The sequence below is a fragment of the Sabethes cyaneus genome, chromosome 1, assembly GCF_943734655.1.
Source record: "Sabethes cyaneus chromosome 1, idSabCyanKW18_F2, whole genome shotgun sequence".
NCBI classification, from domain to species: domain Eukaryota; kingdom Metazoa; phylum Arthropoda; class Insecta; order Diptera; family Culicidae; genus Sabethes; species Sabethes cyaneus.
Genome location: NC_071353.1, coordinates 22109810 through 22134910, shown reverse-complemented (window position 1 = coordinate 22134910; position 25101 = coordinate 22109810). Strand labels below are relative to the sequence as shown.

Genomic DNA, 25101 nt, shown 5'->3' with positions numbered 1-25101 from the left:
ACCAGTTATTTCCATTTTCCACCAAAGATCCATTTTCAATTATTGCACAAATCTGTCGCCTCCGATTTATGTTTCTTCTCCAAGGGCTGTTTTTTTCCTTTTCGTCTTCAACCCGACCCACATTAGTTTTGTGCACTGGATCTCGGCATCACCGAACTGGACCAAAAGGCAAAATCATCAATTGCAAGAAGTTTTTAATTAAAAACATCTCCTGGCGGCCCCCCCACCCAAAGCAACCCACCACACCAGAAAGAAACCGTTTATTTTTCTACTCGTGATTTTTCAACTATTCCGGAAAAATCACGCCGAAATTTCATTTCTCTCAAAAATCAAATGCCTCGCGGCTTCTAGCTTTCGTTTCGTGCCTTCTATTTCGCAGTGACATTCACTGCGCTTCGAATTGCTGGTTGTGCCTACAGTCCGTTTACTTTCTAAAACGGCGACATTTCCGAACAGCCAACGACAATCTCCCTTTCCCCCCATAAACCTTCCAATATCTTTCTCACTACAGAAAATTGAAACATTTAAACATAATCAGATAAATTGCTCGATCGGCATTCTGCTTCACCATTCCAGAAATCATCAACTGCCAATAGAATTATTGGACTGTGCGTTTTAAAACAGCTGACTGCTCTGGCAGCTAGAAAGGACAAAATGGGTCACTTTATTCGAACCACCCTCAGTTTTCGCGGTACAAGTTCGTGTAACGTGCCGCAAATAGAAAAAAAAAAAAGCAGAAAAAGAGCCGGTTATTCACAATTTTCGTTCGCTTCCCTTATTTTCCGCGTATTTAGCCTCTGGCAGATTCAGATTGCATTGTGTACTGGCCATATCACATTCTAGTTAGTTTTGCTTGACTGCAACCGAGAAACCAGTCAGACGGTTACTTCGGTTGGATAATTTTGGAGGTTTTATGTGCAAACAACAGAGAGGAAGTTTTTTTCGATACGCAAAACGTACAGGGCATCATTCTATTGCTATTATGGTAACAGAAATACAATTCTCTCCAACACCCAAACCAGCTGAAAGCTGTCATAAATAGATGTTGTTTCACGATATTGCTGGTTGAGCTGAAAAAAAAATTCAACGGAAAATATCCTTCCCACTTTAAAGCGATCCAACGCGACACTCCATCATTACTATACAGCTCCTCAGCGCATCAATATCAACGTCATTATATGTGGCTCTTATGCTCTCGTGGTGATCAACTTTGACGTTAAACGAGCCGCACTTCCTCCGCGTTTCCGTACTGAAACGTATCATCTTTCAAGCCATACTACTTGCACTTGCGCTGCTACCGTGCCGACGCCATAGTGAGTGTAGTGAAGATGGCGGTTGTTGCGGAGGTTATGAAGGCCACAAGACAAGGTCGAACCGGGAGGAGAAAATACGCTACCCATTCCATGCGCGGCAGAATTCACGTAGAACAAGCTCGCAACGATGACAAACGATGACACTGCTGAAAATGCTCAACGGAAAATGGCCACCCAACCTTTCTTTCATCATTACCCTCCCGGTGAAATTCACAGCTTTAGAGGAACACAGTCTGCACTTTTTTTTAATCCTTCACTCCGGAAAGTTCTGAGACACTTAGCAGGGAGCTAAACCACTGACCTCGCTTGTCGAAAGTTGCAAGTTCGATTCCCAGTACAAAAACCTGCAATTATCGTGCTAAAAGCTATCAAAACAATTCACCACAATCCTCCCCTGGGGAAATATTTTTACGGGTCAGGACTGTATATTTCGCGTTTTTTTTTAGGTTTTTCACAAAGCAGTACGATAATAGTTTGCTGACGGTAGGTGTACCGATTAACACGTAGCCGTCAACAAATTTGCCCTGACAACTATTGCCGATGGAGCACGTGACGGGATGCTGGCAAGTTAGTTTGCTCAAAACAATTTCTTAGCGGCGTTGTGGTGGTTATTCTGCTAACGAATAAGGCGTGAACTATATTCACCTTTGATTATTTATAACCCCTAATATGGGTTCATTATCCCCTCAGAATAAATATATTTAAAAGCTTCGGGGATTATTGGGTTTTGGACATTTGATATCACTTCAATAGCATATTTGTTTGTGAGATGACAAAATCAAAGATAAATCACCCGTGCGAATCGGAACACTAAAACAATCACTTTTGCAAGTAGTAAGAGCAAATTTTAAAATTTTTCTACAACCGATAGCATAGTCTTTAAAATCTTTTAAAGAAAAATGTCTACTATATGTTTACAGAAAGATGATTCTATGTTTCCTACGGGCACATAGCAGACCGACTGTGACCTGAACAAAAACCACGAAATACATTTGCTTCCAAAAATGGGCAAGGATTCGGTTGATAGTTTTGTTTCATATTTTATCTTATATCAGCAATTCCATGAAAAAAGTAGAATCCGAATTTAAAAGAACCCCTGATTTTGTTTAAGTACTATGTACTTATTATTTTGGACCCGTTTTTATTATTTACTAGCTGACCCGACAAACTTCGTATTGCCACAAATTAACCTGTGTTGTACATAAATCATGAATCTCGGATGATCTTTGTCACAATCTCGAGTTTTGCAAGCCCCCCAGTGGGCGGCGCTTCCGACGACGGGTCACCGGAAACACTCGCGACCGTCTCGTCCTGAATGATCTAGTGTTACTATAGATAGTTTTTGTGGTCTTGTATTGACTAATGTTTTATGGAAGAGTCTTGAATTTCTCGAGTTCGATTAGTTTTTGAGTTTCGCAAAAATTTCTCTTTTATTTGTATGAGAGTCCATATCCCCCTACCACAGGGGTGAGAGGTCTCTCGTAAAATAAATTCAAGACTCCAAAATCTCCCACATGCCAAATTTGGTTCCATTTGCTTGATTAGTTCTCAAGTTATAAGGAAATTTGAATTTCATTTGTATGGGAGCTCCCCTCATAAAAGGGGAAGGGGTCGTAATTCACCATAGAAAAAATTTCTGCCATCTAAAACTCCCACATGCCAAATTTGGTTCCATTTGCTTGATTAGTTCTCGAGTTATGAGGAAATTTGTTTTTTATTTGTATAGGAGCCCCCCCTCTTAAAGTGGGGAAATCCATAGAAAATATACCATAGAAAATATTCTTGCCTACAAAAACACTCACATGATAAATTTGGTTCCATTTGCTTGATTAGTTCTTGAGTTATGAGGAAATTTGTATTTCGTTTGTATGAGAGCTCCCCCTCTTAAAAAGGTAAGGGGTCCTAATTCATCATAGAAAAAATGGTTGCCTCCAAAAACACCCACATGCCAAATATGGTTCCATTTGCTTGATTAGTTCTCCATAATTCGAGAAAGGAAATTTGTATTTCATTTGTGTAGAAGCACCCCCTCTTAAAGTTGGGAGGGGTCCTAATTCACCATAGAAAATATTTTTGCCTCCAGAAACCTCCACATGCCAAATTTGGTTCTATTTGATTGATTAGTTCTCGAGTTATGAGGAAATTTGAATTTCATTTTTATAGGAGCCCCCCCTCCTAAAGTGGGTAGGGGTCCCAATTCATCATAGTAAAAAATTTTGTCTCCAAAAACACCCACGTGCCAAATTTGGTTCCATTTGCTTGATTAGTTCTCGAGTTATGAGGAAATTTGTATTTCGTTTGTATAGGAGCCCCCCCTCTTAAAGTTGGGAGGGGTCCTAATTCACCATAGAAAATATTCTTGCCCTCGAAAACTTTCTCATGCCAAATTTGGTTTTGTTTGCTTGATTAGCTCTCGAGTTATGAGGAAATTTGTATTTCGTTTGTATAGGAGCCCCCCCCCCCCTCTTAAAGTTGGGAGGGGTCCTTATTTACCATAGAAAATATTCTTGCCCTCGAAAACTTTCACATGCCAAATTTTGTTCCATTTGCTTGATTAGTTCTTCAGTTATGAGGAAATTTGTATTTCATGTGTATAGGATCCCCCCTCCTAAAACGGGGAGGGGTCCCAATTCATCATAGAAAAAAATTTTGTCTCCAAAAACACCCACATGCCAAATTTGGTTCCATTTGCTTAATTACTTCTCGAGTTATGAGGAAAATTGTGTTTCTTTGGTACAGGAGCCCCCCCTCTTAAAGTGGGGAGGGATCCTAATTTACTATAGAAAATATTCTTGCCATCGAAAACCTTCACATGCCAAATTTGGTTCCATTTGCTTGATTAGTTCTCGAGATATGAGGAAATTTGTATGGAAGCCCCCCCTTTTAAAGAGGAGAGGAGTTATAATTCCCCTTATAAAGAGGGGAGGGGTCTCAATTTACCATAGAATAAATTCTTGTCACCGAAAACACCCACATGCCAAATTTTGTTCTATTTGCTTGATTAGTTGTCGAGTTATGCAGAAATGTGTGTTTCATTTGTATGGGAGCCCCCCCTCTTAGTGGGGGGAGGGGTTTCTAACCATCACTAAAACCTTTCCTGGCCCCAGAAAACCTCTACATGCATATTTTCATGCCGATTGGTTCAGTAGTTTTTGATTCTATAAGGAACATAGGGACAGACAGACAGACAGACAGACAGACAGAAATCCTTCTTTATAGGTATAGAAGATTTAGCGCTTAGGGTGCTCCCTTCCGAGTTATGGTGGTCTTCGGAATCGCCATTTTTTCCATTCCATGCCTGTCGACCGCCATGTATATAATTATAGGCATAATATTTTTTTGGAATAAGCATACAACATTTAAACAAAATCGGAGCACTTTTTAATATCGATATGTCTGCTTTTCATCGAATTGCTATAAATATTTTTACTTGTATGACGGTCATGACGTAAATTATTTTTTTGGGGAGTGAGGAAGTGTCTGGTGCAAAAAGTGATAAATATAAAATATCGATATATAGGCCAAAAAGCAATCATACAAAAACTAAATATCGTCGAGGCGAGTGGGTGCAAGAAGTGATAGAACTGGGAGAATAAAACAAAATTGGATATTAGACTACTTAATATAAAACTGCAGCAATAGTTTAGTTAGTAATACATTCGGGTACCAACCGAAAGAGCGTGGGTGCGAGCATTAATTCTGCCATTAAATGACGCAATATATTTTTTGATTATAGGGTTCGGGAGGGTATTTTCAGCAGGTTTCTAAATTCATCCTATTTGCCTTTTCTTTCGCCAATAAAATTACTTTACCGACATACAATTTTAATCTATACCTATAAAAAAGGATTTCTGTCTGTCTGTCTGTCTGTCCGTATGTTCCTTATAGAATCAAAAACTACTGAACCAATCGGCGTGAAAATTTGCATGTAGAGGTTTTTGGGGCCAAGAAAGGTTTTAGTGATGGTTGGAGACCCCTCCCCCATTAATAGGGGGGCTCCCATACAAATGAAACACAGATTTCTGCATAACTCGAGAACTAATCAAGCAAATAGAACAAAATTTGGCATGTGGGTGTTTATGGTGACAAGAATTTATTCTATGGTAAATTGGGACCCCTCCCCACTTTAGAAAAAGGAATTATGACTCCTCTCCCCTTTAAGAGGGGGGGCTTCCATACAAATGAAATACAAATTTCCTCATAACTCGAGAACTAATCAGGCAAATGGAACCCAATTTGGCACGTGGGTGTTTTTGGAGACAAAATTTTTTTCTATGATGAATTGGGACCCCTCCCCACTTTAGAAGGGGAGGCTCCCATACAAAAGAAATACATATTGCCTCATAACTCGAGAACTAATCAAGCAAATAGAACAAAATTTGGCATGTGGGTGTTTTTGGTGACAAGAATTTATTCTATGGTAAATTGGGACCCCTCCCCACTTTAGAAAAAGGAATTATGACTCCTCTCGCCTTTAAGAGGGGGGGCTTCCATACAAATGAAATACAAATTTCCTCATAACTCGAGAACTAATCAGGCAAATGGAACCCAATTTGGCACGTGGGTGTTTTTGGAGACAAAATTTTTTTCTATGATGAATTGGGACCCCTCCCCACTTTAGAAGGGGAGGCTCCCATACAAAAGAAATACATATTGCCTCATAACTCGAGAACTAATCAAGCAAATGGAACAAAATATGGCATGTGAAAGTTTTCGAGGGCAAGAAAATTTTCTATGGTGAATTAGGACCCCTCCCAACTTTAAGAGGGGGGGGGGGGCTTCCATACAAATGAAATACAAATTTCCTCATAACTCGAGAACTAATCAAGCAAATGGAACCAAATTTGGCATGTGAAAGTTTTCAAGGGCAAGAAAATTTTCTATTATGAATTAGGACCCCTCCCCATTTTAAGAGGGGGGGCTCCTATACAAACAAAATACAAATTTCTTCATACCTCGAGAACTAATCAAGCAAATGGAACAAAATTTGGCACGTGGGTGGGAAGCAAGAATTTTTTCTATGATGAATTAGGACCCCTCCCCACTTTAGGAGGGGGGGGGGCTCCTATACAAATGAAATACAAATTTCCTCATAACTCGAGAACTAATCAAGCAAATAGAACCAAATTTGACATGTGGGTGTTTTTGAAGGCAACCATTTTTCCTATGATGAATTAGGACCCCTTACCTTTTAGGAGGGGGGGCTATCATGCAAACGAAATACAAATTTCCTCATAACTCTAGTTCTAGAGGGCAAGTTTTCGAGGGCAAGAAAATTTTCTATGGTGAACTAGGACCCCTCCCAACTTTAAGAGGGGGGGGGCTTCCATACAAATGAAATACAAATTTCCTCATAACTCGAGAACTATCCAAGCAAATGGAACCAAATTTAGCATGTGGGTGTTTTTGTGGGCAAGAATATTTTCTATGGTGAATTAGGACCACTTCGCACTTTAGAAAGGGGGGCTCCATACAAATGAAAAACAAATTTCCTTATGATTTGAGTACTAATCAAGCAAATGGAACCAAATTTGGCATGTGGGAGATTTTTGAGTCTTGAATTTATTTTATGATAGTTAGAGACCTCTCACCCCTGTGGTAGGGGAATATGGACTCTCATACAAATAAAACAGAAATTTTTGCGAAACTCAAAAACTAATCGAACTCGAGAAGTTCGAGACTCTTCCATAAAACATTAGTCAATAACAAGACAACAAAAACTATCTATAGTAATACTAGATCATTCAGAACGAGACGGCCTCGAGTGTTGCCGGTGACCCGCCGTCGGAAGCGCCGCCCACTTTGGGGAGGCAACTCCCCGTAGAAATCACTACTGTCTAGGTTTATTTGTTTTCGTAAGTCTACCTGGGTTTCTGGAGTTCTACCTGGGAGTAAGGAGAGGATCGCGAAATGGTACTTTCCAAAAAAAAGTTTTCCGTGAAATGGTACATTCCGCTGAAGGGTTTCCGCAAAATGATATTCAGCGAAATGTTGTACAATCATGGCGAATATTACTATCCGCTTTCTGGCTATGCACTGAGGGGACAGGGGAGTTGTTTTCTACTTTACTGTGAGGAAAAATTGCATATGCATATGCAATTGAAAAAATTGTATATTAAACTACCCATTCCTGGTAACTAATAAGCATTAACATAAGCAGCAAATCAGCGTATCTGGCATTTTATACTGCACGCTTTTGTATATTTCTTTTTGACTGCATAGGTGTTGTAAATTGGCATCCAAAATTGTATTCAAATTCTTCGTGTCGGTAATTAGCTGTAAATTAGCATTGTCAGCACTATAAGAAGGTTATCAGTAAAGTAGCTGTATATTTTGCCAAAATAGCATTTAAGTAGCATTTAAGGCGACTTAAATGCTTATTGGCCTACAGTTGAATAGCATTGGTGATGCTTATTGGTTGCCTGGGATGCTTTCATAGTTACGTAACTGCCAAAATGAATCATCTAAGGTTGAACTCCTCAGAAACTTGCAAAACTCGAGATTGTGACAAAGATCATCCGAGAATCATGATTTATGTACAACACAGGTTAATTTGTGGCAATACGAAGTTTGTCGGGTCAGCTAGTATGTTATAATTATTTTCTCAAGACTGTAAGTAGTCTACTATTTTTTATTCAAAGAACGTCAAAACCACCTATTCTTCCACTAGAACTAGGCCATGGACCGAAAAAATAGATGCCATCGCTCAATGGACTGAAAATACCCTCCTGTGCCCTATATCGAAATTTTCTAGATTGCACCAGACACTTTCTCACACTCCAAAAAAGAGCATGGGACGCGTTTGAGGCGATGTCAAATCTAATAATTAAAAATCGTAAAATAAGCCCTCTGTAAAAGTATTATGTAGTAATGAAAAAAGTAAGTTAAAGTTAAAAGTAATGAGCGTTAACTCGTCTTGCACGAAACAAAAATGGAAGTTCAAACAATGTAATGACCAAAACGCAGTGAAAATGCTTTCAATTTTATAACGTGATAACCTGAACTATGAAGAGCAAGAATAGATTTGCTTTTCACGATTAAAATTTAGGTAAAAACGGTTAACTTTAAGATTAAGATCATAACAGACCTCTTTAAGATCAGAATCGCAAGTGGTTTTATCACGCTTTGCTGAAAGCAGCATCAAAACCGATTATACTTTTCGCTGCTTAACAGCAACCGCCATAATAACTGAAGCTTTTCACTTTCACCATGCCTAGAACTTGCTCTGGTAAAAGCTAAATCCGTTAGCTAGTTTTGTAACTTGAAAATATATATTCGTAAGCAGAAAAGTTAAAGTTTAACTATCAAATCATTTTAATCGATTCGGTTTATAGCGACCATAATAAAATAAACGATAGAATAAACAATTAAATTTCGGCAGTTTTCACTGTTGTGTAACATATGCGCATTAAATTTTATCGTAAAAGCAAAGCCATGAGTATAAACGTCCTTCAGAACCCTTCTTCATCGACAGACTTCGCAGCCGGTTACTAAAGTGAGTACAGGAAAATTACGGTGCCAATGCAACTCTGTATTAACTCTGTAGCGGCACCGCCCAGTCGAGAGTCGAACATACGACGACTGGCTTGTTAGGCCAGCATCGTACCCCGGAGCTAACTGGGCGGACCCAGTATCGTGCATACTGGAAAAAGTGAATAAAATCAACGAGCCTTCGAAATTTTTGCAATTCCGGAAAACCAGTGATTTAAACAAAATAAATATTATTAGTATTAGTCGATTAGTCAATATCACTGTCTTGCAAATCATTCTAGTTTATTTATTATATTTATTTACTTTTTAATGGAGCTTTTACTCATCGTTCTAGTTGCTTGCTGTGACATAAAACCCGATTGATACTAACATTCTTGCTACAATTCACACTTTGCTTTGATGAATTTTTGTTTGCGAGCTAAAACAAAATACTAGAATATACCATGGTCTCACAAAAAAATGATTCCGGTTTTGAGCTTTAATATTCTTTATAATAGCAGCAATAAATCGGTTTGGTAGGGTGTAATCATAATTATAGCAGTACATTGGTTTATTGCGGTTTGACAAGTAAACACAATAAGATCAATTTTTGTTGGTACACCATATTGCTACGCTTCACTTATACTAAGGTTATAAGAGATGTGGCGCAGGTGTGGTAGTTTTAAAAGGTGGTATTATAAACAACCACAATAAACTAGCCTTATTAATAGTTTTATTATGGTTTTATAGCTAGCCATAAGTATGTTTTGACTTGTAGCGTCTTGGTATTGTGTCATACCACAATAAAACCAGAGGTAATGATTAATACCGCAATAAAACCGTTATAAATTGTAAATAGACCAAAGCTGCTTCAAAATTGTTACTTAGAATCCTCACTACTGCAAATTCTATTATAGTAATGTTCCGATTTTGTCAGCACTCGATTTGGTCTACCCCCAAATTGGTCAGCTTATACACAGATTTCAAATTGATCTAGGCTTGATTGTCGTACTTGAAAAATTTTCGACCTGTTGGGACGAGGAGGTTTTGTTATTTTTTCTGGTGTACTTCCCAAGCACAGACATGAAATTGCTAGAGGTTTAATCGTTGTACCTGTTGAGATGAGGAGACTTTGTCACATTTTTTTAAAGAAAAGCAATCGAAATCACAGTAAACAGGTAATGATTTATCTGTCGTCCCTGCCTGTGAAGCAATGCGGTCACAAAGGAAATGTATGGGAAAATTTGATCTTGAAACTATTTGTTAATTTCCACTATTTAGTATGTATAATTTTTAAAAAAATATAAAAACCACATAATTGCTACATCTGATCTATTATGAATGAATTGGTATCCAAACCATCAAATGCATTCATAATTGACAGTTCAAAATCTTTCATATTTTCGTGACGCTAACTAGAAAGTAAATTATGAAACACCCTGCGGTAAGACATAATCTTACGTCAAAAGTTCAAACTCAGGAAAGTTTAGTTTTGGGCCAATACTCATCAAACTGCTGCACCGCAGGGTCAGGGAAAACGCTAGCTTTTAGAAGTTGCTTACAAAATCATTTATTTATCATTAGAGCCAAAGAAATGTGAGTAAAATTAACAGCAAAAAATAATTGCTTCAGGATAACGAATCGATTTCCAATTAAAAGTACATTGCATAGTTTCATTGGACTACTCAACCGGAAAATCAAAGTAACTTTTCTCTATTTCCACCTAACCGCTGCGGTTGGGGGAATAATCAAAAATAAAACTAATCAGCGACTCGAAAAGCTTTCTCCAACGCCACGAATCACGTACAACTTTCGTAATACGAAAGCTCAAACTACTAATCAGGCATAAGATAAACTTACGCTCGATTCGTGTATGCTTTGAAAATATCTAGATAACTTTGAGAAACCCCCACTAGAAAACTCACCACTAACTATTGCGGAAAGAGACTGAAGTGCGCAGGTCCGAAACTGCGCCATCGGTTGGCGAAACGGAAAGCTTTCGCCGACGAAAGCCACAAACAGCTGTAGTAGCTTTTAATTGGCCCTAACAGCATAGCCAAACAAAAAAGTAAACAGCCAGAGAATCGGACAGCCAAGGTTCAAAACTTACCTGTATGTGTGACGATCCTAGCAGGTTGATGAGTTCGGCCTTTTCCCGGCCATATTTGTGGCCCGGAGCAGAACTGACAGCATCGATAACGTCCCGGCAGCGGTTGATGGCATCCCCAGGCGGGGCCCGTGACGGATTAATAACAGAACTACTAACTCTATCGTATAACTGCACGGTTGCGGGATGCGGGTTATCCGAGTCGAAATCCCCAGAGCAAACAGAAGCAACGAACAACAAAGTAGAATAAAATCAAAAGTAAAAAAACAGAGACAGAAAAGTAGAATCAATCAATTGAACAAAAAAAATCCGTGTGTTAATGATGTGATGATGGCGATGGGTCGATGTCATGTGTGTGTGTGTGTGGATCATTAGGAAGAATCATGACGTGCGAGGGGTTTTACCTGTAACAGCTCGTGCAGTTTGATGTCGCGCAGCATACTAGCCAAAACTTCCGGATCGCAGTGTGCATCTTGCAAAGCAATGATATCGTCCAGCGAGTCTAGGATTTTCTGAATCGCCTCCAGTCCCGCTTCTTCGTCAGCCCACTCATTCAAACTCTCGGATGCGGTCCCGATCGCCACTGTAATGAAAAAGGAAACGGGAAGAAATGGAGCGAACAGACAGAGAAAGGGAACGACGGTGGGTGTGTGAGTGCGACAGAGATAGATAGCGAATTGGAGGGGTGACATGGGCGGATTGTTTGTGCCTTGAGGGAACTGTAGAAACTGCGACAGTCAGCGGGCAGTTGCGTTGCGAAAAATGTTTGTCGATGTGATTGAAGGGACGATGTGAAAATGTAATACATAGCCAAATGTCATGATCATCAATCTGGGTCCACTATAGCGAAAAATACCGTCGAATGGATCTCGGCTGTTTGCAACAAAAGCTTATTTTTTCGTCTATAGTATCCCACTGTATTCGGTAAGAGCTACAGTCATGATATTCGGCGTCCCTAATAGCAACAATATGGAAACTAACTGAAAGAAAATCAATTAAAACAAGCATTAGGCCAATTTTAAGCTTCTCTTAGCAAACTAACAGCGAGCGTCAAGCAATCTTCATCATGAGGTAATATAACATCTTCGACAGTGAACCAGCTATTTAGAAGTCCCCTCCTGAGCAGACTTCTACTTCTACCGTTAACGACCGTCAATTTATCAACACGCCCAAAGCAGTAGATCGGTAATAACTCTCGAATGGAAGACAAAATGTTATCGATTCTTTCCGCATGATTTTGCTTCTAAATATTATCTCCCAGTTTATCTCATGAATGAAATAAAAACGAGACCAAATGATTTAAGCGATTTTCTCAAAGATTTCCGATACGAGCGCCAGCCTAAGGCATCGGTTGCTTACTGACGAACCAAACCGAGCATTCTTACGACCGACGACGGTGTACCGACGGAGATCAACCAGAATTCATGAAGCTTTCTTTCCCTTCGATAAATAACAAAAGCGGACAAACATTGCCAGAAAAACATCACAGAATTTCAATTCAGCTTGGCAACAAGTAGCGCCAAATGATCATAAAACCTTTACGACATAAATCTCGTATCAGCAAGAAGACGAAAATAGAGCCTTCGGCAACGAAGCAAAAACGTTAAAACGACTTTTAAGCTCTTCCTAACACTGCTATAATGCTTTCAATATTTCCCCCCGCTAGTAAAAGGGCGCCATTAAACCCGGCAAGCGTGACTTTGCTTCAAACTTCCGAGGTACTTTTTACAACAATGGCGAGAGGTGTTCAGCTTCCGCCACGGATAAGGAAAAATAAGAGGTACTCGTAGGTCTCCCGAAAGTTGTCCATCCACCTTCATTCATCACGCACACGCTAAACAGTTGCATGTGTGTGTGTACATGTAAGTGTGTTTTTCTAGTTTGTTCATACTCGTGGAAATGGGCAACCGAGAATGTTTGTGCGAGAGAGAGAAAGAGACAAAGACAGAGTGAAAGCTTTCAAGATCGCGCTACATCAAAAACGATTTACCCAACCGGGCGGAAACTTACTTGAGTCGGTATCGGCACAGCAAAGTGGATCCAGGGCGACCCCACCGGCAACCGCCTGCACCGCGCCTTTCAGCTTGCGACGGGCATTGTAACGTTTCAGCTCTTCAACCGTGTCTCCCAGATGGGTCCGCTGAAGTTTATCACGGTCCTGCAAAAGGATGAAAAATAACAGGTTAGTTCTGTTGAGCAGCAATGTGGCTCCCGTATTCCCCTCCCAATCGAATCCACGCCTACCCTCATCCAGGGATGTTCCAGAATTTCCGATATAGTGGGCCTATTGATTGGATTCGCTGCGAGCATCTTTAACACCAGGTCCTTAGCGGTGGAGGAAACATGTTTCCATTCCGGTGTGTCAAGCTGAAATAAAAAAAAACGGTTTGCTTGGATTAAAGTGGTGGAAAAGCGAATGAAAGCGGAAATGGTGCGGTGCACACAAGTCAACAATTTAAGCACAGAAGCAGATTGACGTTCCGTGAACAACAAGAAATGGTGTTTTTATTATTTTTTTATCCGCCGCGATGCTTTGACATTGATTTCACAAAAGGTAACAACAACGTTAGCAGCCGGTTACTTCCAAAATCACCGTAAAAATATCGCGTTAATTCAAAAATCGTCGAAAAAACTACCCTTATGAAAAAACCGCTGCGAAAACAACTTCGAAAATCTTGTAAAAACCGCATTAATTAAAAATCCTGAAAATAAAAAAAAGACTTTTGTGTATTGTGTAAAATGTGTTTAACCCAGAGCACGTACAAATTTAGTAGATCAAATTGCAGTTAGCATTGAATAAATTAGGTTAGCTTCCATTTGTTGAATATGCAGCGAAACCGCTGCTGAACTTCTCGCTTCCTATCCTTACACGTGGATAAATGAACAAAGTTTTCATTCATACAGCACTTACCAACCTATTTGTTGACCGAATAATAAAACTTGCCACGCGCTGTCACGCCTCATGGGCGCAACACAAACAATTGAGTGGTTCTGTTCTAACCGTTGTTGTTCGAACAAAACTATGGGCTGCTTGGAAAAGTGCACCTCCGGAAGACGTTTAATGCTTTTGTGCGACTACAAAGACACTTTAGAACCCACTTTATCCTGACCCGTAAGTGCTGTTATCGCGTTTTTGATGAAATTCCACTTTATACCGCCAAATAGCGCAGAAATCACCGAGCAGTTTCTTGTGAAAACATTTGAACTATATAGGTACTGTATAATATAATGTATGGATGCAAAACTTTCAGTATACTAATATTATCTACAGTGGTTTTTTTCGGGAAAGATACGTTTCGCGTAAATCAGAACCGCGTAAAAATAAACTGCGTATATCCTGAATTTCGCGTAAAAAATTACGTAACGTAAATACAAAATTTCACGTAAAAAAGCACGTAAATATCGATCATCGCGTAGATTCCAAAATTCGTGTAAAGATAGACGCGTAGAGCATGTCCGCGTAAATTTATGAATTTTTCATGTGGAAGTACCACCCATACTTTCCTACTTAAATAAAGGAAATTCCCGATGCAGTCAGTGATTCCAATCTAACTGTCAAGAACCTGCTCTGCTTTGGTATTGGCCGACTGAACCATGCCAATACCGGACCAGTACAAATACTAGATCCTATCCAATTGCAATCAGTAGCGCTCGACCGGGGTACCAAGGTATACACATACACGGGTGACTTTCCCTTCCTCAAATAACCATTAGTGGGTGTCATCTGATGAATCAGATTTTGACTATCAGCTTGAGAGACCTTTACTTTTGTCGATGCTATAGTGGATGCGTGGATAGTGTACTTATAAATTTAATTGGCTTACTCGGCTGTGGGGTACCACTCTCCAATTCCTCGGACACCGTGTACTCTCCGCCAGATCTTACTTCATCTGGTCTAATTATCTTGTTTGCTGCTCTCCTGGTCGCCTTATTCCTACCGGATTTGAAGCAAACACCATCTTCGCAGGGTATATGACCGGCATTCTTGCAACATGCCCTGCCCATCGTATCCATCCAGCTTTAGTCACCTTTTAGATACTGGGTTCGCCATAGAGCTGTGCGAGTTCATGATTCATCCTCCGCTTCCATACTCCGTTCTTCTGTACTACACCTAAGATCGTTCTTAGTACTCGTCCTTCGAATACTCCGAGCGCTCGCAGGTCCCTCTCTTGCATTGTCCATGTTTCATGCCCGTAGAGAACGACCGCTCTAATGAACGTCTTGTACAGGGCCCACTTTGTACGGGGGCTTAGTCTGCTCAATCGCAATTGCTTATGAAGCCCATACTTAGCACGACTTCCACTGATAATACGCCTCCGAATCTCACGGTTGGTGTCATTGTCCGCCATTATCAGTGAACTAAGGTTATAATAGTGATCAAACGGCGTCACTCGACCTCGGTTCCGCCACAGATGTTCTGCCGATAATATCCATGTCATCGGCAAAGCAGACGAATTTACTAGACTTGTCGCAGATCGTGGCCCACGTGTTGATATCCGCTTGGTTCATAAAACCTTGTAGCGCAATGTTCAACAGCAAGCATGAAAGATCATCACCTTGACGAAGCCCTCTGTGTGATTCGAATGCACTCGTCAATCCAACCGAAATCCTAATACAGCAGACTGTGTACCATCCATCATGGATTGAATTAGTTTGATTAGCTTTCTGAGGAAGTTGTTTTCGTCCATGCTTTTCCATAGCTCTCTCCGGTCGATGGTATCATATGCGGCTTAAAAATCAACAACGTACAAATGATGCGTGGGAACTCTTTATTCGTTATGGATCGCACATGACAGGGTCTGAGAGGAGACGAGCATTCGAATCTGATTATAATTGGTTCCAATTATAGCTTGTATCGATCCGCGGATACCCAACTTTCGTAAAGCGGAACGGTATACAACCTTTTAAGCGTTCTTTAAATGACCCTTCTTCTTCAGCATAGAGTCGGGGTGGCTCGCGCTGTTTCAAGCACTCGTCTCCATTCAATTTGGCCTTGGGTCACTCGTCGCCAATTTCCTAGTCGTCTCAGAAGTCGTAAATCGCTTTCGACCTGATCGAGCTATCGTGCACGTTGGACCCCCCTGTTCCTGGTGCCGGTGGTGTTGTTGAAGAGGACTATTTTCGTCGCAATGTCGTCCGGCATCCTTACGACGTGTCCGGCCCACCGCAGCTTGCTAACTTTCGCAAGATGTACGATAGGAGTCTCCCCAAGCAGTGCCTGTAGCTCGTTATTCATACGCCGCCGCCACTCTCCGCTTTCATTTTATACTCCACCAAATATCGTCCGCAGCACTTTCCGTTCGAACACGACAAGGGCGTGTAGGTCCTCCGTGAGCAACGTCACGGCTTCAAGTCCATAAAGAAGTACTGGTCTAATAAGGGTTTTGTACATTGTTAGCTTCGTGCGGCGGCGTATGCTTCCTGATCGTAGCATTTTACGAAGGGCAAAGTAGGCCCGCTTGGATGCACCACTGGATCTCCTTACTAGTGTTGTTGTCCGCGGTCACTAGCGATCCCAAATACACGAACTCCTCTACCGCTTCTAGTTCGTCGTCATCAACGGTTACCGTCCGTGGGAGACGCGCGTTTGTTTCCTTTGAGCCTCTTCCTGTCATCTATTTGGTCTTCGACGCATTTATTTTTAGACCAATTCTCCTTGACTCCACTTTCAGTCTGGCGTAGATTGCCTCCGCCGTCGCAAAGTTCCTGGCTATGACATCGAATTCATCTACAAAGCCTAGAAGTTGGCTACCCTTGGTAAAAATCGTGCCTCTCGTTTCGATACCCGCTCGCCGGGTCACCCCCTCAAGAGCGATGTTGAACAGCATGCAGGATAGACCGTCACCTTGTCTCAACCCTCGTCGCGTCTCGAAGGGACTCGAGAGTGTCCCAGAGATGCGTACGAAACACATCACTCGATCCAATGTAGCTTTGATCAGTCGCGTTAGTTTGTCCGGAAAACCGTATTCGTGCATTATCTGCCATATCGATCGATCGACTGTATCGTATGCTGCTTTGAAATCAATAAAGATGTGATGCGTGGGCACGTTGTACTCCCGACATTTCTGCAAGATCTGTCAGATCAAGAGCAACATGTGAAAAGGGCCTATGTGCAAATAAGAGATTCTCTTCGTGTCTCCTCTCTTGCGTTTACCACTGCGACATGAATGCATTCCAATGAAATTTTTCGTTACCAATAGCTAGCATATAACGCCAGCAACCGTTTCATGCAGAGTTAATCCGTTCAACGCCATTTGCAACGCCGTGATAAGCGGAAGAGAGGAGACACGAAGAGAATCTCTCATTTGCACATAGGCCCTTTTCACATGTTGCTCTTGAGATAGTAAAAATTTCGTCCGTAGTTGCGCGAGCCCCCATGAAACCCGCCTGATAATTCCCTACGAAACCTTGTGCTATCGGTGACAACCGGCGTAATAGGATCTGGGAGAGTACCTTGTAGGCGGCGTTTACCAGCGTAATACCGCGATAGTTGCAGTCTAGCCGATCACCCTCTTTGTAGATGGGACAAACCACTCTTTCCATCCATTCCTCCGGTAGCTTTTCCTCCTCCAAAATCCTCGAAATAATCCAGTATAGAGCCTTTGCTAGCGTTTCTCCGCCATGTTTATAAAGCTCTGCCGGTAGGTGGTCCTTCCCAGCGGCTTTATTTGTTTTCAGCAGCCCGATTTCTCGTTTGACTTTTTAGAGATCAGGTGCTAGGACATTACTATCTTCCATGGGCGTTCCTAAGTTATTTTCCGTTCCGCCTCCTTTTGCGACTTCGCCATTGAGGTATTCATCGAAGAACTGCTTACATCTGTCGACCACCTCGCGCTCGTTTGTGATTAGATTCCCTCCCTCGTCCCTACACATGTCAGGTTTCGGTGTGTAGCCCTTCCGAGTTTGGTTCACCTTCTAATAAAACTTGCGCGTGTCATTAGCTCGGATTAGTTGTTCTAATTCTTCACGATCTGTCCTCCTTTTGGTGCTTTTTCCTCCTCAGGATCGTGGTTAACTGGTTCCTAGCTCGTCGGTATTTGACCAGGTTCTCTTTAGTGGCAATACTTAGATAATTTTAATGACCCTCCCTTGCATAATCTTCCACTCTTTCGCCTTCACGCTTTGTCCCGTCCTGTTTCGATACTATCAACACTTTGTTGCATTACTTTCTTCTACCGTTCCCTCCGTCGATTGTAACAAACTACCGTTATGAAAAAATCAATAATATGCCTGACCTTACTGAAGGTCAAGTCAAAAACTCGAGGTTGGAATATGCTCAATCGTTGAAAGTAAAAATCTTCGACCGATTGGGACGAGGAGACTCTGTCATTTGTTTTCTAAAAGGAGATATCAAAATCACAGCAAACAAATGATGCATTTAACTGTCTGTATCCCTGTCTATGAAGCAAGGCATTCACGAAGAAAGTATATTGGGACATTTGACCATGAAACTTTTCGTTAATTTACACTATCTAGTGTTTGATGAAGAAAATTATTATAAAAAACCATAATTTCTGCGTCTACTATCAATCGATCGATGTTCAAACCAACAAAATCTATTTATAATTGGCAGAGTTATTATCGTTCAAAATCTTTCATATTTTCGTGACGGTAACTAAATTATGGAATGACACCCTGCACGCACGTAAGACGCAGTCCTACGTAAAAAACAATTTACAAAAATTGCTTTAGATTTTATATCTTACTTTTTGGATGGAAAATAATAACGTACATATGAAAAGTAAAAATATATTTCGTTTTCTCGATTAGACTTAAAAAAAATACAAGAAAAACGCTAGTATGTAGTTGCACAACATCGAAAATACAAAAACTTTATAAAATACTAGTTGAGCCCGAATTTTACGATCCGGAAAATATAAATGTCTGTTCAGAATTCAGAAAACTGCGGATACATTCCATTGGCCAGTGTTTGCAAAGATGTTTATTATTTATATTAGTTCTTGGAGTGTTTATGTTGCATAATATAGAATAAAAACTGAATATAAACATTATCTCCACTGAATAAAAACATTATCTCCACTGTGCTGATTCTATACGCGGGCAATATGGCTCTTTTGTGTGAGTGGCTCTGAACCGGCTGTTGTTTGCCGCAAACCGGTTCATGTGGTGTGGACAGAACCGAGTGGCATAATTCGACTCGACTTCGGCTGACTTCGAGAAAAACGCATTCAAAGTTTGCTGCATTCGAAATCATCTTCTAACTCTAGCTGTTTGCAACATTTATGTAGTCTGATTAGAGTAAAATGTTGCTTAGAAAATTCTTGATCGTTTGCTATCATTACCTCATTTTTTTAAATTTTGCGACTTGGTGCGGTCTGATTTAACACCGACCATATGACATCGCGACAAGCAATCGAGTTGAGCAGACGAGTCGAGCAGTCGAATCAAGCAATCGAGTCAAGCAGTCGAGTCAAACAGTCAAGTCGTTCAGTCAAATTGAGCAGTCAACTCGAGCAGTTAAATCAGGCTGTTCCGGTCGAGCAGTTGAGTTGAGTAGTCGAGTCGAGCAGTCAAGTCGAGCAATTAAATCGAACAGTCCAGTCGAGCAGTTTAATCGAGCAGTTAAGTCGAGTAGTCCAGTCGGACAGTTGAATCGAGTAGTCTAGTCAAGCATTTGAGTCGAGCAGTCGAATCGAATGATTTAGTCGAGCAGTTGGGTCAAGTGGTTCAATCGAGCAGTTAAGTCGAACAGTTGAATCGAGCAGTTCAGTCGAGTAGACCAGTCGAGCAGATCAGTCGAGTAGTCCAATCGAGTAGTCCAGTCGAGCAGTTAAGTCAAGCAGTTGAGTTGCTAAGTCGAGCAGTCTACTCGAGCTGTTGAATCAAGCTGTCAGTTGAGTCGAGCAATCCAATCGAGTAGTCTAGTCGAGCAGTTGAATCGAGCAAACGGGTTGAGCAATTGAGTCGAGTAGTCCAGTCGAGCATTAGAATCTACTAGTTGAATCGAGCAATTGAGTCGAGCGTCGAATCGACCAGTTGAGTCGAGCAGATCCAGTCCAGCAGTCAAATCTAACAGTCCAGTCGAGCAGTTCAATTGTGTAGTTAAGTCGAGCAGTCGGGTCGAGTAGTAAGTCAAGCAAATGTGTCAAGCAGTCGAATCGAGTAGTTAAGTAGATCTGTCCAATCAAGCAGTTGAATCGAGCACTCGAATCTAACAGTTCAGTCGAGCAGTTCAGTTAAGCAGTCCAGTCGAGCAATCAAACCGTGCAGTCTAGTCGACCAGTCCAGTCGACCAGTCTGGTCAACCAATTGAGCAATCGAGCAGTCCAACAGTCGACCAGTGAGATGACTGAGAATACAACCCATTACTACGAAAGCATGACGAACTGTCAGGGACCTGATTTTAGTTACCGATTAGCCTCTTATGACGTCCTGTCAGAGACCTGGTTTTCGGTACAGACATAAGCCTCTTATATAAATCGATTTGTAATGCCCTTGCTTGACTAAAACATGAGATTCAGTGGTAAAAAGCTTCGTAGCGATGAAAGCGAATGGCTTATAGTTACTTCATGCCATTTCGAAACTAAAGAGCGATAGTTATTCAATCTATTTTTAATGATTTTCTAGAGGAACCTTTAAAATATGCACTTTATTGAAAAGTTAGAAGTCAGTTTTGACTGTCAGACGTAAAAAATCGCAGCATGGCGCCATTATGAAAGCCAAAATGCCAACATAACTCATTCAGTTTTTCTGTCTTCAACAGATGAAAGGGACATTATTCGAAATGTAGTCGACATTATTCGAACTAGACAGCGAGATTACCGAATCGTGAGTCGGCTTTAATTCGAGTCAACAATACCAGCCCATAAAAAACCAAAACTTCAGTTTCTATAATTTTTACAGTTCCGAGCCAAGTAACCCCATTTTCAAGTTAAAAAAAAAACAGTATATATAGCTATTAAAAAAAGAAATCCAAACCTGTTTAAGAAGTTTATTAACTAGTTTTTCTAAAAATATTCTTTCTAATAGTGTCTAATGGTTTAAAAAAAGCATACAAATATATTTTGAGGGATTTTCGTGTCCGTAACATTTGCCTTAAGAAATATCAGTTGCTTTAATTAATCGTTGTTGAAAAGCGTTACAGCTGGTACACACGATATCCTGAGGCATTTCATCCCAAATCTTCACCAAACGTTGCTAGAAACTATCCACAGTCAATCCTTTGGTGCTCCCTAGTTTGCCTAGCATGTAACCCCATGCATCGAAGTCGAAGGAATTCAAATCAGGCGAAGAGACGGGCCACTCTTTCGAAGAAATAAAATCCGGAAAATTGTCCTCATGCCAAGCCTGTGTAGCTTTCACATGGTGAGACGGTGTAGAATCTTGTTGGAAGCAGTATGGCGCATTCTTGTAGTGTTTTTGACGATTAGAAGAAAATAGCACTTCAAAACATTATCGATGCAATTTTTTTTAGTTTAGTTTAGTTTATTCGCTCACAAAAAACTTAAAACTATTGTCTTAAGATTATATTTAGTGTTGATGTTAACACCAAGTTCAATGAGCAACAGTGGAAACTTCAAATTTTGGCAGAAACATTCCCTTACCATCAACCTGGAACCTTTGAACCGTCAGTTTGTCAAGAGGAGTATCAGAAAGATGTGCTGCATATATCCGATCGGTTTGTTGATTGTGGTGATCCTGTAGCAGGAACATTTTTTTCGTCCGAAAACAGAATTTCACAATCACCGTGCTACTTGAGCAGCTACCGACAACTTTCGACTCTTGCAACCTTCTGCTTTTCAGTCAAATAGTGCGCCCATTGTTTTTATATGGAATCAATCAAAGATCAACTTGCAAAATATTCTAAATATTCTTCATCGTTGACAGTGAAATTCCCAGTTCCTTACCCATCCTACTTCCAGACTGATCTGGATTCCGTCGAATTCGCACTCTTACACCTTTGATGGCTTCCAGTGTCCTTACAGTGCGTTTACGGTCAGATTTGAGGTGTATTTTCCAAGAAGCGGTTTCCTTGGTATTACTTGATGGTACAAAAAATGAATATTTCGTTTATTTCAAGGGACTTCAGCTTTATTAAAATATCACAGTGGAAAATTTTAAAAAACCAAACTTATCACAAGTTCCGTTTTTGCGCTCATGATGATCACAACTTTAAAACGAATGAAAATTCAAAACAAACTTGCAAACTGTGTTGACATTTGAATACACTCTAAGCGAAAAATAGGCAGACACATTTATGATTAATCAATTTTTAATTAAACACGTCCAAAAACAGTGACAGGTAGTAATACCCCTGAATCCTCACCCTGTAAAACAACTGTGTTTCGTTACTTTCTTCAACCATTTTCTTCGTCTATTAAAAAAATTGTGGTAAACAATTATTCTAATGTCCGACAGTGTCCGACTGTGACAGTGTCTGTTTTTCTCAGTTTTCTACCCTTCAAAGCAATTGATTCATGAACTGCAGTGCTGAATGATTGCTCAACTAACTCGAGCTTGACTTGAGTTATTTAAGCTACCTGCCTTTAGAAATCAACCAAAACCTGGCTGAAGGAAATTTATTAAAACTTTGGAGCAATGTTACGTTTATTGTAATTTCGTTTACCGTCGTCGGCAGTTCAAAATGAATGAATGAATGATTCCCATTTGATTTCATTCACGCTTGTCGAATGAACGAATGAATATAGAATATAGAACAACACGAACATGCATATTTCTAAGCACTGGGCTTCATTTAAAATAGTTAATACAACAACAAAGCGACAAAAAATCATATTTGATAGTTCTCCAAAAGAAAGTCCACAACAAAACTTCTTGAAAGTTATAAATGTGAAGTCAAATATCTTGCAGAAGTATTCCAAAATACGTGAGGCACACGTAGCAACATTGTTCCGTTATGTCTAATAATATTCTTCCACATTATTTTTTTTATTATATTGAAGTTCAAAACGCTACACTAACTAACGGACAAAGTTCTATTGAAATTGGAGAATATCGGGCAGCAAACGGACAATATCGTTATAACCCAACGCTCAACATGGTGGCATATTGTTTTAATATTTTAATGTACCTACTTCATAACTTTGATGAAACATGATCTCACAGCCATAAAATTCAGTACTCGTTTTCCCATAAAAAAATTCCCACGTCAATTCTATCCATTCACAAACCCGAGCTAAGCTCATTGAATAACACCCATTCTAGACGATTACTTCTTCCTCCATGAAGAAGCATTTACGAGGCTGGCAATGGCGACGAACCCAGAGCTCACCTGCCACGTATTGGAAGTGACGTGTCTGTCTCAGCCAGCGTAAAAACACGATAAATCACTAATCCTCTCTCCAGGTGGGCTCTGCCACCAGCCACCTCATCAATTCAAGCCAAGATACTCACCATAACGCGACCGCGTGCGATCGCCTCTTGCAGCCGCTTGCCGGAACCTTGGAAGGGCAGCCGGCCCGACAGCAGGACATGCAGCATCACGCCGGCACCCCAAACGTCGCAAGCCTTGCCATACATCCGTCTCGTCACCACCTCCGGCGCGATGTAGTGTGGACAGCCAACTCGACCTGTCAGAAAACAGATAAAGAAAGAAGAAAAAATGGAAACACATGTCAAAGCAGGATTCGATTCCGGATTGTATCGCTCGGCCTCTGGCCGTTCGTTTCGGCTCTTATCATACGGACAGGTCAGTTTTGCTTTGCTAGAGCGGATCAATACCACCGGTCGGCAGTGAAACGTATTTATCGAGTCTACTTTGAGCACAACAAAAAACATTCACAAAAGGATTATAGTTGTAAGATATTGTCTATGCGGAATCCTTTTCGCAATCTAGTACAAGTCACGTATTGAACCAGAGAACGTTATTTCCGAATGATTGTAGCCCTCCCTTTTCACGACAAAGCGCCCATACGAGCCGGATCGATTAAGCATTAGGATGGCAACAAAATAATTATACTAGCTATGCTTGAGTGGGTCGGCTCAGACCCACTTTGTGTGTGATACTAATCTTCTTAGGTCCGGTCCAGCTGTTATATCCAAAGACACGTACAACATTTTTATTCATTTCGAAAGAATCCCATCCAAACAACGCACAACGCCGAGAGGATGCTGTTTCTCAGCCTCAGCCAGTGTGTTCTTCTTTTCAATTATGAAACTTTTCAAGTGTATGAGGACACCAGCCAGTAAGATGAGTAGGCGTCCCTCATTACGATGGACGGCCAAGTATAATGAGGGACGGATGAATATTCCATCTCGGTCGGTCAAAGAAAGTATGCAAATTTGATTGCTCAGACTATTGACACAGGGTGCGATGGGAATGGCATTGTCCGAAAAAATTTCGAGGGTGCCCTGCTGGTCAGTCGTCGCCTAGTAGATGCCTTAACATGCTTGTCGTCTTACAGTCACGGTTGAAAGCTTCGAGGCGATGTTAAGTATGGGCCCTCAATTTGTTGGAAAATGGCGACAATGTAACAACACCTGTTAGTCAAATGGCGTTCGTGTGCATTATAAACCCAGATTAAACTGGATGAATAATGGTTATTTGAAGAGACAATGTTCAAAAAAAAAATGGGACGGTAAAGTTACAGATAATCTGTCAAAAATGAACTTCAATCATACTCCAAAAATTACTGCAGTAATTTTCACATTTTGACTGAAAGACACAGTTTCCGTTTGCCGCAGTTGTATTGAGAGAAAGCTGAAAGCATAAAATCTATTTCTTAACTACAAAAATTAACGTCATAAGTTAACCCTCTCTGTCCCAGGGGTGTTTTTGAGCCCTATGGGACAGAGAGGGTTAAAATAAAAACCACATTGTTTTACCGAAAGAAAAATCATCAAATGGCGAGCCTAAAGACCAACTCCATTAACACAAAAATGCAAAAACCCGAAGAAGAAGAAGAAATCAAAAGGCAAAAGCCAAAAGTTAAATGACAAAATCAAGAGTCATAAGTAAGTATAAAAAGCAAAAATTAAACGCAAAAGTTGAAAACAAGAATCAATCAAGTTAGTGAAGTCACAAATCTTCCACATGATTGTTTGTTTATTTGTTTATTTATTTGTATTTGTTCATCTGAGCTCTGTGGGTCTTAATGAAACTTGGGAGTGGGGGAACCACTCAACCCTCAAGTGCGCGTAAAAACCCCGCTTAAAACCCCCCCATGTTTTGACACTGTTACAAATCTGACGTACATACTACATAAAATTACACAACTTAGCTTAACATTG

General features: G+C 40.6%; 1 protein-coding gene across 11 annotated transcripts in view; it reads right to left on the bottom strand.

Annotated features, from left to right (window-relative positions):
• The window catches only part of LOC128732679 (peripheral plasma membrane protein CASK), a 780557-nt gene that overhangs the window by 561210 nt on the left and 194246 nt on the right, over nt 1-25101 (bottom strand). For all 11 annotated transcript variants that reach the window (XM_053825969.1, XM_053825977.1, XM_053825978.1 and 8 more), the window contains 5 exons: nt 23266-23441; nt 13135-13257; nt 12901-13048; nt 11295-11473; nt 10894-11061 (listed from right to left, as the gene is read on the bottom strand). In XM_053825969.1, coding sequence (XP_053681944.1) covers nt 10894-11061; nt 11295-11473; nt 12901-13048; nt 13135-13257; nt 23266-23441 — 794 coding nt within the window. The remainder of the gene's footprint in view (nt 1-10893; nt 11062-11294; nt 11474-12900; nt 13049-13134; nt 13258-23265; nt 23442-25101) is intronic.